The sequence below is a fragment of the Rhinolophus ferrumequinum genome, chromosome 11, assembly GCF_004115265.2.
Source record: "Rhinolophus ferrumequinum isolate MPI-CBG mRhiFer1 chromosome 11, mRhiFer1_v1.p, whole genome shotgun sequence".
Classification (NCBI taxonomy): domain Eukaryota; kingdom Metazoa; phylum Chordata; class Mammalia; order Chiroptera; family Rhinolophidae; genus Rhinolophus; species Rhinolophus ferrumequinum.
In genome coordinates, this window is record NC_046294.1 from 23,748,941 (window position 1) to 23,767,282 (window position 18,342).

At 45.5% G+C, this 18,342-nt stretch overlaps 1 protein-coding gene across 1 annotated transcript in view; it reads right to left on the reverse strand.

The window, feature by feature from the left end:
* Positions 1-17,088, reverse strand: part of NAT10 (N-acetyltransferase 10) — a 39,118-nt gene extending 22,030 nt beyond the window's left edge. The window contains exons 1-9 of the mRNA XM_033120362.1: positions 17,021-17,088; positions 14,978-15,100; positions 14,467-14,558; positions 10,551-10,722; positions 9,091-9,213; positions 7,414-7,475; positions 5,742-5,856; positions 5,540-5,647; positions 1,099-1,232 (exon numbers count right to left, since the gene is read on the reverse strand). Of these exons, the coding sequence (XP_032976253.1) occupies positions 1,099-1,232; positions 5,540-5,647; positions 5,742-5,856; positions 7,414-7,475; positions 9,091-9,213; positions 10,551-10,722; positions 14,467-14,558; positions 14,978-15,085 (914 nt within the window). The 5' untranslated portion in view covers positions 15,086-15,100; positions 17,021-17,088. The remainder of the gene's footprint in view (positions 1-1,098; positions 1,233-5,539; positions 5,648-5,741; positions 5,857-7,413; positions 7,476-9,090; positions 9,214-10,550; positions 10,723-14,466; positions 14,559-14,977; positions 15,101-17,020) is intronic.
* Positions 17,089-18,342: the final 1,254 nt, after the last annotated feature.

An 18,342-nucleotide genomic window follows, 5' to 3' on the forward strand; every position in this document is an offset into this window, starting at 1 on the left:
CCCTGTCACACAGGTGATAACCAGAGACAATGGCAGGGGAAAAAGTCAGGACACTTTTTTTGGGGGGTGAGAAGGGGGAAGTGTAAAGCAACTCCAGACCTGAGGATATTTTTCCTCCCCAAACAAATGAAAACACATTAAAAACATGAAAACAGTATATCCTGGCAATTAGCTACTGACATGTGTGAAAGCACACTGCACACATGTGACAGGCGCTGTGGGGACAGCTCCCTCAACGTGCAGAGCCAGCATGCTGCTCCCCAATCCTGTGCCCTTCACATTCATCACTAGCTGTACTGAGAGGGTTTCAAACTGGGAAGCCAGAAAGCTCCACTTGTGCTCAGGCCAAAGCCTCAGCAAACCTCTGAGAGATTCTCATAGAGGTAAAGATTGCTAACAGCTAAGGGGCCGTGTGGTACCGTGGGAGCAGCAAGAGGAACAAAGGACGACGAGTCGGGAGCTGGGTGGGCTCAGCCCCAGCTCTCCGGGCACAGACTTGCTGGCGGATCTTGGCTGAGTCACTGAAACTCCTGGGTTTTTCCCTCTATGAAACGCTCACGGAGCAATTAGGAACACCAAGGAAGATGCTGCGTATAGAAGAACATGGTCTCCCAGGTCCATTCTAGGCCCACTGTCTATGTCTGTGAACTTGGAAGCACATACTCTGCTGGCAGTTGCATAAATCTTCCGCCCAGGGCAAAAGAACAGAAAGTAACATCACACTCAAGGCAGCTCCTCAGAAGCAAGTAAGATCTTCTATTGATCAAAATCATTACAATGTCAAACGAACTTTTCTCAGTCAGCAAAGCTGATCATACACATTTCTCATCTCCTGAGAGTTTTAAAGTTTCTTACCCCCATTTCTTCACAAAGGCCGGTGTGTGTGTGTGTGTGTGTGTGTGTGTGTGTGTGTGTATTTGCACCTCTGAGGAGCTGGGGAAAAAGTGCTGCTGTTTCTAGACAGGAACCCGAGACCTAGAAAAATCCCACAGGAGCCCACTCAGACCCAGAAGTGTCCCGGTCCCCTGAGCCCTCATCTTGGCACACTGCTCCCTTGGAGCCCAGAGTGCCTAAGGATGGGGAATTGGACCTTCTTACCCAAAAGCCACTGCTCCAGCAATAGCCAATCCCAGGGCTGCAGATTTTCCCCTTCCCCGGGCGGCTGTGAGTGCAACAGTACTCCTCAGGGTCTTTTCAGAGATCCCCTCAATGAATTTCAAGACAGCTTTGGCCTGTAAAAAGAGACATATTAGGTAACCACTGAGAAAAGCCAAGTTTCAGCCGCCTGCCACCCTCACTGTGGAGAGGTCAGGCTGATGCCAAGGCCAAATAAAAGGGGAGCAGTTCTTACAGTCCAGAAAGCAAGGCGTTCAGCCCCCGGACTTCCACTCCCTTAGTCACCTCCTCTCAGTCTCGGGGCTTTCAATACCCCAAATTCACATCTCCAGTCTAGACCTCTTCCCCACACCCCAGACTCTTATATACATGCAACTGGCCCTGCACATCTCCACTTGTACCTCTAAAGACATGTCAAACTCAAAACTGAATGCCTACAAACCTCTCCACCTACAATCTTCCCCAGCTCAGTTAACCGTCCAATCGTTTAGGATAAAAGCCTTCGCCATTTCTCCCCACAGCTGATTTATCAGCAAATCCCATCAGTACCACCTGCAAAATACACACAAAATCCTACCATTCCTCACCATCACCGCCTTCTCCCACTCTGGCAGAAACCACCATCCTGTCTTGCCCGTTATTACAGTCGCCTCCTAATCAGTCTTTCCGCCCCCGCTTCATTCCCCTCCCGTCTAGACTCAACACAACAGCCAGAGGGCTTTTAAAATTAAGCCTGGGGATCCCACTGGCAGCTAAGAGACAACAAGCCTAAAACCCTCCACGGGCCCCCATCTCTCGCATAGTAAGTGCCAAAGCCCCTCCAGTGGCCTGCATGGAAGGGTACCATCTGACCTCCATCATCGCCCACTCTCACCCACTCACTCTGCTGCAGCCCACTCGGCCCCCATGAGCACACCAGGCAGACTCGTTCCTCAGGCCTGTGCATGTGGTGATCCGTCTGCCAGAAGCGCTCTCCCCAGAGAGCCACGTGGCTCGTTTTCTCACCTCCAAGGCTGCTCCAATATCACCTTGGAAGGATGCCCTCCCTGACCACTGTATCTAGAACCCCAGCATCCCACCCTGCTCCTAGCACTCATCCCTCGCTGCTGCTTGTTATGTTTCTCCACCTTGCATAGCACTTTCTACTAAACTACAGGCCTTGCTTATCTCCTTGATTCACTGTCTGTCTCATCCCACCAGAACGTAAACTCCATGAAGCAGGTGTGCCCCTCTGGATTACTGCTGAGCTCAGTGCCTAGAGCAGAGCCTGGCACCTAGGAGGGTAAGATGCCAGTGGCATTGAATGAGAGGAGGGATTACCACACCACACAGGGCCCAAATTCTGCCCCCCGGCCCAATGGGCATAGAGCACTGAGACTGAGAAGAAGGCCAGGTGGTCCCGCCTGGCCTGGTGGGTCCTAAAGAAGCTGCCTTACACACTGGGCAGCGACACAAAGACACTGAAGAGATACAGGCCCAGAAGGTTGGAAAGGAAGGAAGACAAGGGACTACGGGAAGCTCGAGTGTCTCCAGATGGAAACACTCAAAAGGGATCCAGGTCCTATTTGTCCTAACTTGGTATTTGCTGAACACTGTATTTTACCCCTTGTGTTTTACCTTAGAGTAGGGAAGTTGCAAACTCTGATAAAACATAACAGGAAAAATCCACGGACACAATAGAAGAGTACAAAATCTGAACTACAAATGTATTCTAAAGTAATTTTCTAAAACAAAAAACCTATACAGAAAAACAATCTGGTTTACAAAACAAAAACAGATCAGTAATTACACGAAATTAATTATTGGTTCTCTCAAAATGCCTACTTCTCTCATAATTTAAGTAACACAAATTAAAACAATGATCCTATGCCCCGTATCAAATTGGTGAAGACGTATAATAGTTTAATAGTACCCAGTGTTGGCAAGGATGCAGGGAAAAAGGCATTTTCAAACACCGTTGGTGGTTCCACATATTGATGCAATACCCATTTTAATGTACACACTCTGATCAAACAATTCTTCTCCTGAAAACTAATCCCAGATGCATCTATAAGAATGTCCTAACAGCATTGTTTATAATAGCAAAAAAGCAGGAATCAACCCAAACGTCTAACAGGGGACTACTTACACTCTGGACAGTGTGACCTCTTAGCATATTTTTAAAATATCCATTTATGTGCATAAGAAAGATCCAGAAGGATACATAATAAATTGTTAATAACAGTCATCTTTACAGAGTGGGATTGCCAAGTAGAAACTCCACTATTTGTTTTCCAGTTACAGTGAGAATTAACATACATCACTGTACAAGTCCAATTTACAATCCCACCGACAGTGCACAGGGGTTGCCTTTTCTCCACATCCATGCCATCATTTGTTCTCTTGTGTTTTTGATGAATGGCCATTCTAACAGGCATGAGGTGGTATCTCATTAGGGTTTTAATTTGTATTTCCCTAATGACTAGTGATGCTGAGCATCTTTTCATATTGTTGGCCTTTCGTATGTTCTTTGAAGAAATGTCTGGTCAGGTCCTTTGCTTCTTTTTTAATTGGATTATTTGTTTTTCTGCTATTGAGTTGTATGAGTTCTTTGTATATCTTGGATATAAACCCCTTATCAGATACACGATTTGCAAATATCGTCTCACTTCATAGGTTCTCTTTTTCACTTTGTTGATTCTTTTGCTGTGAAGATTTTTGGTTTGATGTAGTCCCACTTGTTTATTTTTGATTTTGTGGCTTGTGCTTTAAGTGTCATATCCAAAAAATTATTATCAAGACCCATGTCAAGGAGCTTTGTTCTTATGTTTCCTTCTAGGAGTTTCATGGTTAAGTCTTCAGTCCATTTTGAGTTAATTTTTGTGAGTGCTGTAAGAAATAGGTCGTTTCTTTATTTTACACATGAACATCCAATTGTTCCAGCACCATTTATTGAAGAGACTCTTTTCTCCATTGAGTAATTGAGTATTCTTGGCTACCTTCTCAAATATTAGTTGACTGTATATGCCTGGGTTTATTTCTGGGCTCTTGATTCTGTTCCATTGGTCCGTGTTTTTATGCCAGTATCATAATGTTTTGATGACTATAGCATTCCAGTATAGCTTGAAATCATGAAGTGTGATACCTATTGCTTTGTTCTTTCTCGGGATTTCTTGAGCTGTTTAGAATCTTTTGTGGTTCCACATAAATTTTAGGAGTGTTTTTTTCTACTTCTGTAGAAAAATGACACTGGAATCTTGATATGGATTGCACTGAATATATAGATGGCTTTCAGTAGTACTGACATTTTACTACTGTTAATTCAGCCAATCCATGAACATGGCATACCTTTCCATTTATTTGTCTTCTTTCAATTTCTTTCATCAATGTCTTGCAGTTTCTAGCATAGAGATCTTTCACCTCCTTAGTTAAATTTATTCCTAAGTATTTTATTATTTTTAGTTTATTTATTTTCAGAAATTTCATTGTTAATATACCACTTTCTATTTTTAATGCACACTCTTTTGTACTTACTTTTTTGTTTGTTTTCCATAAGTCAGTAGTGCTACAACACTACCACTGACATTGGGGTTTCTCCCTCTGTTGCCCTTTCCTCCCTCCCTCCTCTCTCACTCCCTCTCCCTGGTGATAAAGAGGATACCAGGAAGTAGTACAAGCAGCCCAGAGATTGAAGTCTGGACGGCATACACAGTGATGTAGTTGGTGATTCTATTTACCAAATGAAAAGAAAAACCAGCCTGTTGGGACTCAGCCCCAAGTGGGAGGTTTCAATGCCGCTGTTTTCTGTCATGACAACAGAGCGCAGAGCCAGAGGCCCGTGCTGCTCATCTAGCTCAGGCCCGACGAGAACCCTGAACACACCTGGCATCTTGAAGGCCTCTGGGCCATGCCCAGTCGCTCCCAGCACAGCCCAGAAAGCACCAGAGAAGCCAAGTCTCCTAGGCCTGGACCCCAGTGAGCACAGAATTGCATCCTGGAAGCTCCCACCCAGCCTGCTGTCTATACCTACGGATAGGTACACACCACCCCAGAGGGCCCTCAGCAGGCCTCACACTGGAACCGGGGTAAGGACATAGGTCCTCAAGCTCTCTTCTCACTTCTGTACAAGGCAAAAGCACAAACTTTTATGTCATCAAAACTTAATTAAAATGAAAGAACACAGCCATATCACCCTCTCTTGGGAAGTGCTGAAGGGGTTCCTCTTTAGATTTAATCCATCTCCCCCTGACCCACAGCTCTTAAGGTAATCCCCGGACTTCTGTTGTGAACCCAGACAGCACAGAGTCTGAGCAGGGAAAGGGCCTCTTCCCCAGACAGGATCCAAGTCTCAACTTGTCCTAACTTGGCTTCCGTTGCTTTTTGCAGGGTATATTTTACCTGCGTTGTTTATCCTGGGGCAAGGAATTTCTGAAGCCACACTCACCTGGTCTAGGGTCTTGCAGCAGTCCACCAACACACCCACCGGCTGGGTGTCCTGCAAACTCTCCTTCAACTCCTTCAGCTCCAGGTCCGAAGGACCAAGACTCTCATCCTACCGGAGAGGAGAGAAGGTCTGCCACTGTCACAGGAGGGCCAACACAGAAAACGTAGCCTCCCACAGACTCTCGGACCCCTGGCTGACTCACCGGAGTCCGAGGGGGTAGGGCCTCGATGCTGGCAGCATGGGAGGAGATGGGCAGGATGTTGAGCTGGTCATCAATGACAAGACACTTCTTACAAGAGGCCAGAGAAAGGATAAATCTGAGGAACAAAACCACCATAGTGAGCTGCTGTGGGGGAGACGGCTGATGCCTACACAACAAAGGTGTAGCTTTTCTTCAGGAAAATCATTTGGCCCCACGTCTCTAAGAAAGCCAAAACCATTTGGAGAGCAATGCGAGGGGATTCCGAGCCTCCTCTACAAGGCACCTGAACATGCTTTAGGCAGCAAAGAAAACCAAGAACTCTCTTAAGAGACTGGTTACCACCGCCACTGTTCCCTGCGCCATCTGGCCCTGCCCACATCCTCCTAGGTTCACCCTGCAGCACTAAGATGTCTCAGGCCACCATGAAATGGGGAACTCCAAGCCACCCCATATATGCTCACCGGTCACACAGGGAAACACACATACATACACAAATGGATTTCCCTTCTGTCACAAGGAAGAACAAATAAAAGGGAAGAGAGGAATGCTCCCTTAAGAAATGTAATATAAACATTCTTGCGTGTAGAAAAACATGTCCTTGGCTATAAAATTCAAACTTCTCCCACAACTGCAAGAAAAGGGCCTTGTGCACTATTTTCACAGGCTTCGGTTCTACCTGGTAGCACACAGTAACCTCCTGGCCTACTCCTTCTACTGAATTAAAGCATCAGAGATGGTTAAACTTCGAAAGGCCCAGGGTTCATCAAAGCCAGGACTTCTAAACCTCACACTGCTGCCCTTTTGGACCAGATAATTTTCTTGTTGGAAGGGCTGTTCTGTGCCTTGTAAGGTATTTAACAACACTGGAAAATGACACTGGAATCTTGATATGGATTGCACTGAATATATAGATGGCTTTCAGTAGTACTGACATTTTACTACTGTTAATTCAGCCAATCCATGAACATGGCATACCTTTCCATTTATTTGTCTGCCCCTACCCACGAGCTGCCAGTAGCACCCTCCACCAGTCCCCCTTTTCCCCCAGTCATGACAATTAAAATGTCTCCAGACATTGCCAAATGTCCCCTGGGGCAAAAGTGCTCTAGTTGAGAACCACTGATCTAGGCCACAGTATATTCTAAAGGTGTTTCACAGGTGGCTCACTGTTCCCTAAAAAAAGGGCCCTGTGGCCAAATAAATTTGGGAAACAATAAGTTAAACAGGTCCCTGCTGTGGCAAGACTTCTCAGAGGCTCCAACAGGCTGATATGCATCTTCATGAAGGAAAACCAGCATGAGCACTTCCCAGATTTACTCGGCCAGAAAACCCTTTTTTCATAAGGTCCCTCCTAAAACACTAGTGTTCTGCAAAACACATTTGAGGCAATTGTGATCCAGACAAATCACCCCTTTGACAGATGAGTAAGCTAAGAGCCAGGGAGGGAGAGTGACTTGGTTAGGGCCAGAAGCAAGACGAATCCAGGTCTCCTGGCCCCAGCTTTCCACTGACTTGTACGGCGCCCAGTTAGCTTTCCAACCACTGCTGCCGTCAGAAAGCTCACCACGTTGGACTCCGGTGTTACCTTCCCTCAGACAGAAGCAGCTTTCGGCGGGTCCTCCCTCTGCGGCTCCCCACACGTAAGGGACTGAGACATTTGCGACAGACCTACCTCTCATTAAATCTTCCCACCACATCCTGGTGGGCCTCAGTCCTGTATCTTGAATGCACATCCTGAAAGAGACAACATCCATTAACAAGGCATCCACACGACGCTGAGGCTCAGGGTCCAAACGTGAAGACATCCGTCAAGCAACCCCGGGATAAAGGAGGTGCCAGCGATGCTGCTAGAAACAAAATCCACTTCTCCACAACCTGCTGCGCTAAACTGGCCAGACGCTACCTGTAACTGGGATCAGACCCTAAATGCAATGCTTCTTATCACAACAAACTTCCCCTCACCTCATCTTTGACCTTTTCCACATTTTATCCACCATCATGTGTCCATTCGTTCAATAAAATGTACGTGCCAACGCCTGACATGCTGGGTACACACTGGTGTTTAATAAAGCATGACCTCTGTTCTCATGGAGCTTCCAGTCTCATGGTTGGAGAGAGACAAATGTGTAAATAGACGCCAATTTTGGCAAATGCTACAAATGAAAACCAGGGTGCAGTGATAACAAATGTGGGGGTGGGGATGGACCTACTCACACAGGCTAATGAGGAAAGGCCCTCTGAGGCAATAAGCAGGCAGCCAAGTAAGAGAGGGAGAAAGACCAAACCCACCGCCATGGGCACGAACTCATTTATTTGTTCATTCACAAATATTTAATGAGTGCTCACTGAAGACCACGCACTCTTCTAGGATCTGGGGATATACCAGTGAGGAAAATTAAGTCCCTGCTCTCATGAAGTTTAGAGACTAGCACAGGAAGACAGACAATAAACAAATACGTAACTTTAGGTACCTATAAAATGCTTTGAAGAAAAACAAAGCACATTAAAGGAGTGACAGATGGAACCACCTATTCTCAACAGAGTGTGAGAAAAGACCACACTGAGGTGGTGATATTTGAGCAGGAACACGCATGTAGTAAGGAAGTGAGCCATGCAAATATTCCATGGGAAGAGCAAGTGCAAAGGCCCTGACATGAGAGTGTGCTGGGCATGTCTGAGGGCCTTCAAGAGGGCCAGAGAGGCTGCAGAGAAGGGTGGAGTTGCGGTGACAGGAAGTAAGTACTAAGTTTGAGGAAAGTCCATTTCACCAGAACAATGCAGCTCACAAAACTCTGAGGCCAATCTTAGCACCATTCCCAGCAGCTGGGTCGTGGACAGGACTGACAACCTGCCACTCAGAACACATCCCCACTCCTAACCAAGTCCTCAGCTTTGGGAGAAAACGACCCCTCTCCCAGAGTCGAAGTTCTCACCAACGTGGGAGTGGAACTGGCAAACCTTCCTGCATTACCCATTAAGATGAAGGCCAGTGAGGAACTACGTGCACAGTCCCTTTTTTGCAACACACAAATTTAGGCACTGGCATGACTACAGAACAGTATTTCAGAAATTTAACTACATAACAGCTGAATCTCATCGGTGTAGAATTTGCAAATACCTGACAGCAAACGCGAAATTCACAGATTCAGAGGCACACTCAGGGCTACTGAGACTTCTCTGCAGTGACTTTCTCATTAGCTGCAGGCAAAGAGCTCCCAGCTCAGAGACTGTGCTAACTGCTCACTGGCGTTGCTCACCAGGAATTCTTAAAAGAAAGTGGCCTACAGTAAAAACACAGATTCATTTGGACCCCTCCCCCCCTAAATTTAGTTAAAAAACAGACACTTACCATGGTCATTGTGTACAACTGCTTGAGTGAATTCATCGTCCGCAGGAGGATAACCACCAGCCCACCACCTTCCACTGTTTCTACAGTCCTGGCCAGCAGGTTTGGAGTTAAAGCTTCAAAATCCTGGAAGGAAAATATCCTAGGAAAAGCTGGTTATGCAAAGAGCACCCATAGGACAGCTTAACCAAGGGCCCGGTGAGAAAGTAAAAGGAGTGCTTCAGAGCACAAACTCAAGACCGTACCCCTCACCCGACTCACCAGGGCTCACTCACTCACTGCCTGCCCTTTTTTTGGGGTACTACAGAAGAAAGCCCAGCTCCGGAAAACAGGTATACTTGATTTTATATGTCAAGTGTTCCTAATAATCTTTGATAAAATCCTATTTAGAAAGAAGTTCTCCAATCTTCATTGATTCACACTTGAATTTCAGAAACATCTCGCATTCATTTTCTAATGGTCATTGATGGAAACTGACAGAACTCAAATGCACCACATGGGGGAGCCACTGCTTAAAGGAGCCACCATTACTGCAACAGCTAACAGTGATGAGCTTCCCACTCCCTAGGAATCAACTAGAAGGTGAGAATGAGGCAAAATGCTCTTTTCTGCCTTCCAAGGTGAGATGCACCCAGCAGGGGCTGGGCCAACCCACTGGAAAGCAGAAAGAAAAAATTAGAACTTCTATTCATCATTTTTCTCCTTATTAATTTATGTTTTATAAGGGATGTTTTATAATGTATGCAATCATAATACTACATGTAGATAATAAATACACAGCAAAATGTAGGGATTTGTGCTTAAATGTCTTCTTTTTTATGGGGGGCAAAGGGGTGTCAAAGAATCAAAGAATAAAACAAAGACCACCAGTGCTCCAAGAAACATGTGAAACTTAGTCTATTAACTTGCCAGGCAAGGGAATACATACCAGTGAGGGAAATTCACCAGGTAGTTCTCTGAAGGGGGAAAGTGAGGGCATTTTAAGGACTAGAAAAGGGTGGAGAGGAGTGGGGAGGGTGTTGGTGATGGGTCTGCTAGTCAAGCCCTCTGGACAGGACATGTGAGTACATAGGTCTGTTCCGAATTGGTTAAAACAAGTGCCACTGCTCAGCTGTCACCAAAGTCTTTATTAGTTACAAGAAGAATTTGGGTTCTAGGGTCACTTGAAATTTACAGTGCTTTCTTTACCAGCTTTAACTGCTTGGAAGCAGTTGTGACGGAGCGTCACTGCCAGTTTTAGTATCGCTAGACATGTGCAGCTTTAAGTAGAAAATTTTCTTTTAAGACGGGTGAGTTACCAAGTTCCCTTTGGGAAGTGGCCAAGTCTTCCACTGATACTGCTTAGGGGAGGGCGGTACGTGTGAATCTTCTCTTTACTGAGTACCTGCTCTCAGGGGGGCCCTGCCGCCCAAGCACCTCCTCCACGACCTGCCTCCAGTCCCCGGCAGGAGACTGTCACCCACCTGCAGGACACACATGCCGAAGGTATTGCCCAGGATCTTGTGAGTCTCATTGTAGTAGCAATAGCGAATGTTTGTGGCTGCAACGAAGAGCTCAAAGGGGTCATCTTGCTTTAAGTTCAGTGTTCCATTCTTTATTTTCTTCTGCAGCTGTCGCATTCTTTTCTTCCGGTGACTGCAATCCCCCCCATCCCATGACAGCCAGTTAACCAGAGGGGCTGAAGAGTCGGGAGCAGGGACAGCGCAGAATTCACTCATTTAAACCTTCTGAGCTAGAAACCAACTTGGAAGTTATAAGGCTAATGCCCGCCCTCTAAGGTGAAAAAAACTGGAGCAGCTCAGAGGCAGAGTGATTAAGAAAAAAAGCTTCAGAGGGAAAGAGTGGTAAGTCTGGGTATGAACGCTGCTATTTTGCTCTGTCACCATCAGCAGATACTCGGCTTTAAAAGAAGGGTCATGAGAGTGTCTACACCTCATCAGGCCAGAGCCAGAGCCTAAACCAACCTCCATGGCCTCATTCCCTCAGTCTCAAGCCACTGCTGCAAAGACACAGGGCTGCTCCCCAGAGGGCCTGGGAAAGGCATGGTGATGGTGGGTCACTTTGTTTTTCCTAAATGAATCCATCCACTTCCTTCCCAGACTGTAGGATCAAGTCCTCAAGGGTAGCTCTAATCTAAGATAATACTGACAGGATACAGGGTGGGATGGAGTCTGGGCGCCTGTCAGAAATCGCTCAACTTTTCCTTCGTCTCACAAAGACAGCTGAATGTCCAACTGTCTTTTACAGAAAAGAGAGAACAAGAAAGCTCCAGCACTGAGAACACAGCGGATCAAAGTTGCCCATAGTTCTCTAACTCACTAGCTAGAATCACAGCCCTGCCCCTGGGCCTCCACGGCCTCATCTGTTAAGTGAGGTGGTTGGGAGAGTTCATTTGCACTGTCTCTGACTCGTGCCTCAGCCCATGACGTAGAAGAAACCATCAGCTTTAACCTGATGCCCTGCAACATCAAGAAAGGGGTGGGAGAGCTAAAGAGGCACAGAGAGATTTTTAAAAGTGAAGTCAGATGGGTTAAGTTCAAAGGCAAACCTTCCCAGAACACGGTGAACTGCCTAATTCCTTGCCCATCTGACATTTACCAACTGAACAGCAGCGAGAATCAGAAGCCCCAGAAATTTACAATTCTGCTGACAGGCAACAGGCCTCATTCTCAATCTATTAAAAATGCTTTACCTGCCCAATTATGAGAGAATATATACAACAAAATACCAGTTATGGTTTACATTTACGTACCAGTGATACACTTGTACATAGGTAGACGCTAACAATGCCTACCTAGGCAATGACATTATGGGTGGTTTTTCACTTTCACTTTTGTGGTTTTTCTATATTCCTTACAATAAAGTTTAAAAGGCAAAACTATTTACCTCAAATCTAGTTTGTTTTAGGCAGGATCCAGTCTCTTTAAGACCAAAGGATAGACACTAATCAAATTCAGCCTTTGGACTACGTGAGATGAAAATAACTTCAAAGCCTGTTAATAATACATTCAACTCAACAAATATTAACTGAGCATCTACTACAAACATGCCAGATCATTTGAAAAATATGAAAATATAAAGATAAGCAGGAGAGGCCCCCTAACTAAATAAACTTACCACCTGGACGTAAAAAAAGACCAGTGTGCAAGGGACTGCATAGAGAGAGAGGGAGAACAGAGGGCCACCGGCACTGAAGAGGTGGAGGGGCCGTGGGGTGTGACTGAGGGATGGAGGAAAAGCTTCAGGAAGAAGGCAGGCCCTGAGCGGTGAAGAGCATTCAGCAGGTGACCAGAGGTGGGAGCGGCATGTGGAGCAGAGGAGACAGCACGGGCAAAGGCAGGGAGTGCCAGCACAGCGGACAGCAGCAGAGCTGGCGATACAATTTCAGAGTCAGTATCAGGCGAACACATTTGGGGATAGAGGAGGGAGAAGAGGCCCAAGGACAGACTCACACATGCTAGCTGGGCTTAGCATAGGAGATAATCAGGTCAATGGAAAGAGAAAGTGGCCTGCGTAAGTAACCTAGACGCCAAGAAAGGAGAGCCATTTCTGAGGTGACCGCATAGTGGGTTATCTGCCACATACCAGCACTCCGCACCCCAGACTCCTCCATACACAGTTGTAGGTAGAGCTGCCAAATTTCTACTAGGTGATTGACCCCACCTCCCCTGGCCCAGGGGTGGGCTTCTTTCCACAAGAATTCGGGAGACTGATTTCCCCCCAGTCGGATCTGAAACATGTAACACTCAAGGGGACCACAGAAAACAGAAAGCTGATCTGAAGCGGGAAAAAACAAAGCAGACGTGCAGATGAGAGACTGAGCAAAGACTGGGAGTCGGTACTCTGGCTTTCCGTCCCAAAGCAGAGCTGAAGTCTCACCCCCTTAGGGTTCAGGAGCTATCCCCATATCCTTCAATAAACTCCCTTTGTGCCTAAGTGTTTGTGTTCTCCCTATCTCTGGATTTAGTCCCTTGCACACTGCTCTGCTATTTACAACTAGAAGTCTAAGGTTCCAGAGCTTCAAAAAAGATGAGCTAACTGTCAAATACAGTAGTAAACTGGTGGAGGAAAAACTCTGAAAAGATGGAGCAAGAGGGAGAAAAGTCGCATTAGGCATCAGATGATCAAGATGTCCAAGAGCACAAGTTGGTCACAATGGTAGCAGAAGCCAGACAGCAAAGAGGGTGGCTAGGAAGTGCAAAAAGCTTCTGTTTCAATGTATATAATAATAAAGATGAGAGAAATGCTAGCCTGAGGGCCAAAGCTGGGTCTGTAGTTAATCTTTTTTTTTTTTTTTTTTTTTTTGAGAATGGAGACAGCTGCATGTGTAACAGGAAAATGAACGAAGTTTCAAAGGGGTATGGAATGGCTGGCAGAGAAAAGAAGGTGAAAGTCCTGGAAGAATTGAGAGAGGAGATCCAGAGTAGACAAAGGGGTTTGCTTTAAACATGGGATGAAGTACAGCCTCCCCAGAAACAAAAAGGAAGGACAAAGGGAGAGTGAAAACAGAGTAAATTTGAGGTAGTGGAAAGGCAATTGAAGGAACCTGCATTAAATGGGCTTAGAAAAAAAAAGTAGGAAGAAAAATCACATGCAGAAGGCAAGGAACTGGACTGGGGACTTAAAGAGCATGAAAATGGTTTGAAATTTATTGTTAGGAATGAAGGACATCAGTTCTATTATTTCCTCTACTTGTAAATGTCCTCAGAGACTGCACATCCACTAACAATCCCTGAAAAACTACGAGGTCTGACAATTAAGTTCACAAATTCATCCCAGAGAAAGTGCTACATATCTCACTGCTGAATATCACTACGGTCACCTTCAACGTACTCCCCTTGGGAAGCTGTGCACCGATGACAGTGCCTAGTCCACCCTTCAAAGCAATTTTGGAACTCTTTTTCTGGAATGGCCATCAGAGCTGTCATCGTATTACCCTTGATGTCCTGAATGTCATCAAAATGTCTTCCTTTCAAAATTTCCTTTATCTTCGGATAAAGAAAGAAGTCATTGGGGGCCAGATCAGGTGAGTAGGGAGGGTGTGCCAATACAGTTATTTGTTTACTGGCTAAAAATTCCCTTACAGACAGTGCCGTGTGACCTGGTGCATTGTCGTGATCCAAGAGCCCTGATTTGATGGTGAAAAGTTCAGGTTGTCTAACTTTTTCACGCAGCCTTTTTAGCACCTCCAATAGCAAACTTGGTTAACTGTTTGTCCAGTTGGTACAAATTCATAATGAATAATCCCTCTGACATCAAAAAAGTTTAGCAACATCATTTCAACAAGTTCGCGAACTTAATTGTCACACCTCGTGTATCAAGGAATCATTTCCTGGCATCTAATAAGCAGGAACTGTAAGTAAGGAGTGCCAAGCTTACCTGCTAAACCCCAGCTCTTTCTTATAACACCACAGCACTGAAGGCCGAGCCTTCACAGTTGCTTTAGACAACATGTGATGGAGTATGACCACCTGCCAAAAAAAAAAAGTCACAGAACCTCAGGGCCCAAAGGGACCTTTGACACTGCCAGGCCTCAGACCTCATTTGACAGATGTGGAGACTAAACTGAGAACCAGGAAAGGAAGGTGCCCAAGGTCACAAGGGAAATAGTGCTCAGGTTGGGCCTAGGAGCCAGGTCACACTCACTTAACCTGTGTTTAGTACACCACCGCAGCCAGCAAAAGCTGTTAACTTGTCTGCTAATAGTTATAAGTACAGTATAGAATCACTTACAAAAAACAAAGGAAGGTACCCACTAGGCATTTTACTTAAAGAAAACCAGTCAAGGGACCTTAATGTCATTATGTGTTGAAATCCAAGAGGACCTGTAACATGCTGGCTCTTTGGGACAAGACACAAAGTAAGTCAGTAAGTGTGTACCATGTCTTACCTGATCTTTTCCTCGATCTCCGACTACAACAAAGAGAGACCTTTGCCGCTCAGCTACCCCATTCTCAATGAGAATCCGGATTCGGTTATCCACTTTCTTCCGATGCATGGTGAAAAATTATCACTAAATCAGAAAGAAAGGAAACACTGGACATGAACACCAGATTCTGGATGAGGAAATTAGCTGCTATCTCCTGTGAGGCCAGAGACTGTACTAAACACATTCACAAGTATCATCTAACCCTCAATTAGCTCCCTAAGGAAAACATCACCCTCCGTTTAAAATGAGGAAACGGAGGCTTGGACAGTGAAGAAAATGCTCCCTCAACACAGGAAATCAACAAGGAAGCTGTAATTTGCACCTTATTGAGGACTTTAAAAAAACGGAAACAATGTTCAAAAAAAATGACTAAAATACGAAATCGTATATCTATGGGATAATAAGGCAGTTTTCAAAAAAACTTTTTCAAAATAATTTTTAAAAGTTATCTAAGGGTATAGATATAGATCCTTATGAGAGAATAACATGGAAAGATAAAGTATGATACCGTTTTTTTAATGCATACACATAATACATAAAGAAAAAGACTAGAAGAAAACACCAAAATGTAAAGTAGTTATTTCTGGATGGTGAGATTGCAAGTGATTCTTATTTTGTTCTTTTCTTTTTTGGAGTTTTGCTTTTTCAAAGATTCATATGCATTACAAATAAAGTCAGAGAACTACTAATACAATCAATGATTACTATGATGAAAATGTGTCCAGTTGTTTCCTTAAAGGAGGGAAAACCATACTGAAGTCTGTTACAGATAGATCTCAAAAGTTATTGTAATTACATACAATAAAATAGTGCATCATTGCCTTAATAAATACACCAAAGAAATATCAGACATATTTATTATATTACTACATCATAAAATTAAAAATAACATGTTACTTAGAAACTCCAGTGCCTGCTGCATTCTAAACATCAAGTTCATTAACTGAACCTTAACCATGCCTTAAAACTGTCCTTCTAATCTCCCAATCCAAATATAGATTTTAGCAGTTCTATCCTACTATAAAACACTACATCACAATCAGTGGTTCCTATTTGATAAGAAAAGGAGCAAGTATAAACACTCCAGTGTCTCAAGCTAAAGCGTCTGACACAGGACTCACACTCAAGTCTGCCTGACCCCAAAGCCTGAGGTCTTTCCAGTTCACCAACCTGCCCAGCTTGGAAGCTGTGTTGCTAGCCACATAAAGACCCCACAATTATTGGGACTGCTTTTTGTTCTTAGTTACTATGGGAGCCCCAGAAGTAGTACCTGATAAAGCTTGACTTCAAGGAGTTTTCAGTCTCCTTGGAGAAGATATTTAAGAGAAAGAGATGAGGGACAATCTATGTAAGGACAGATTAAATTAGATGTAAAAGTAGCTAAGCCAGGGGTCTGATTACAGTCAGAGATTACCGTGGCTTGGAGTTGCCATGGAAGGCTCAATGAATGAGGAAGGCCTTTAAAGAGGAAAAAGATCATTACTTTTAATTCACTCATCTATTCGTCCAACAAATATAGCATCTATGTGCCAGGTGCCATTCTGGATGCACTGGCAAACAAAACGAAGTCCTGAATGTGACTGCTAAATAAAGAGTATAAATGAATGAGCATAGCGAAGTAGCTAAGAACGTGGGAGGATCTGGAATCAGATTGCCTCAGTTCAACGCCCAGCGCCGCAACCAGGAATTGGGGGCAAGTTCCGAGGAAAGCTTAAAAGTGTTGTCGTCCACCCACTCACACCGACCTCCCCACCCCGCCCCCAGCTAGATGTCCCTAGAGGATGGAAATCGAGCCATGCAACCCCCGAGAGCGCTCGAGAAGCACACCCGAGTGGCTGCCTATTGGGGAAGAGGACCCTGTCATCTAGGAGCGCCGGGTGGGGAGGCAGGCAGTGTGGCCCGGGCATCGGCATGTATACAGAGCCTTCGTCCTCGAGGGGTGTCCTCCGGGCCCAAGAACACTGACAACGACCTCACCCATCCCCAGCTATCCCGTGTAAGTACCTGTGTCCCAAGCCCGGAGAATTCCAGCCAGCAGCTATGCGGAAGCACGTGGGCGCACGAAACTACTCGAGAGGACGGCGGCGCAGCATTATGCCCCTAGCGGAAGCCTGACGCGGGCTTTGAGTTGGCCCAGCTCCGCGGCGCGCCTCAGGTCTGGGTCCTGCAGGCGGTGCGTGCGCGAGCGCACTGCTGGTGCGGCGACGGCGAGCGAGGGGGGACCTTTCTTAACCCTGTCGCTGCGCGATGACGTCAGAGGCTGGTGAGGCGGAGTTGCTGCCTAGATTGCCACCGCGGCTGTGCATTTTATCGTGTCTTCGGGGGCTGTGGTGCCGGGTGTAATTTGCCTCTCTTCGTATCAAAATTAACGTACTCTGGCTACCAAGGGCAAAGCAAGCATAGATATCCGCACCCTCAGCCCCTGCCACTGTGCTGGCTCGGGTGACCAGTAAGTCCGGACAGTAAGTGGCAGTTTTCAGCATTAACCTGGTGATGTGAGACGACAGGCTGCAGGGATCTGTGCGTAATTTTACCGATCCTCTTAAATACCTTCCCATTTTTGTGACACGAGGGAACTCGAGTAGCAGACGTACTTCATTCCTCTCACATGATTCTCCATACCCGCAGTAATTACGTAGTAGTCTGGAATTCTGCAGGTTTTCCACCCACTGAGGCCGCTGTTCTTTGTAGACTTCCTTTAGGCCAGTATCTGTCCATCAAATGCTGGCGCTCTTCTGAAAACGACCTCTGGGGCTCTGATCGTTACGCCCCCCGTCCAGCTCCCAGGCGAACTCGCCTAAGCACACGACTACAAGGACCACCCATAGATACGATACTTTTACACTATCTTTGGGCCAGATCATTGAACTTAAGTAAACAAACCCAATGCTTGACATTTCTTTTCAGATACCTCAAATACAGAACATCTGAACTCATTTACCTTGCTCCCTGAAACTTACCTTGCTTCCCCAAATCAAGACACCTCCAATCTAATGTAATCAGCACCACCCATTTAGTCCAACATCCATCATCAAATTCTTTTATAATTCACTCAACAAAATGTCAATATGCCCGACACAAGGAAAAAGTGACCAAAACGTTCCTGTCCCTCGTGAAGCTTACATAATTCTAGGTAAGTTTTAAGTGGTATTACGAGTATCCACTGAGTTAAAAAGTGACTGGGGGTACTGCTTCAGAGGTTGACATGGAAGGCTTCTGAGATGCTAACACTGGAGCAAAGACCTGAACTTAGCATAAACCATGAATGAAAAGACTTCCCATGCTAAAAATGTGACACATTAACACCAAGATGGGGAAAATCTTGG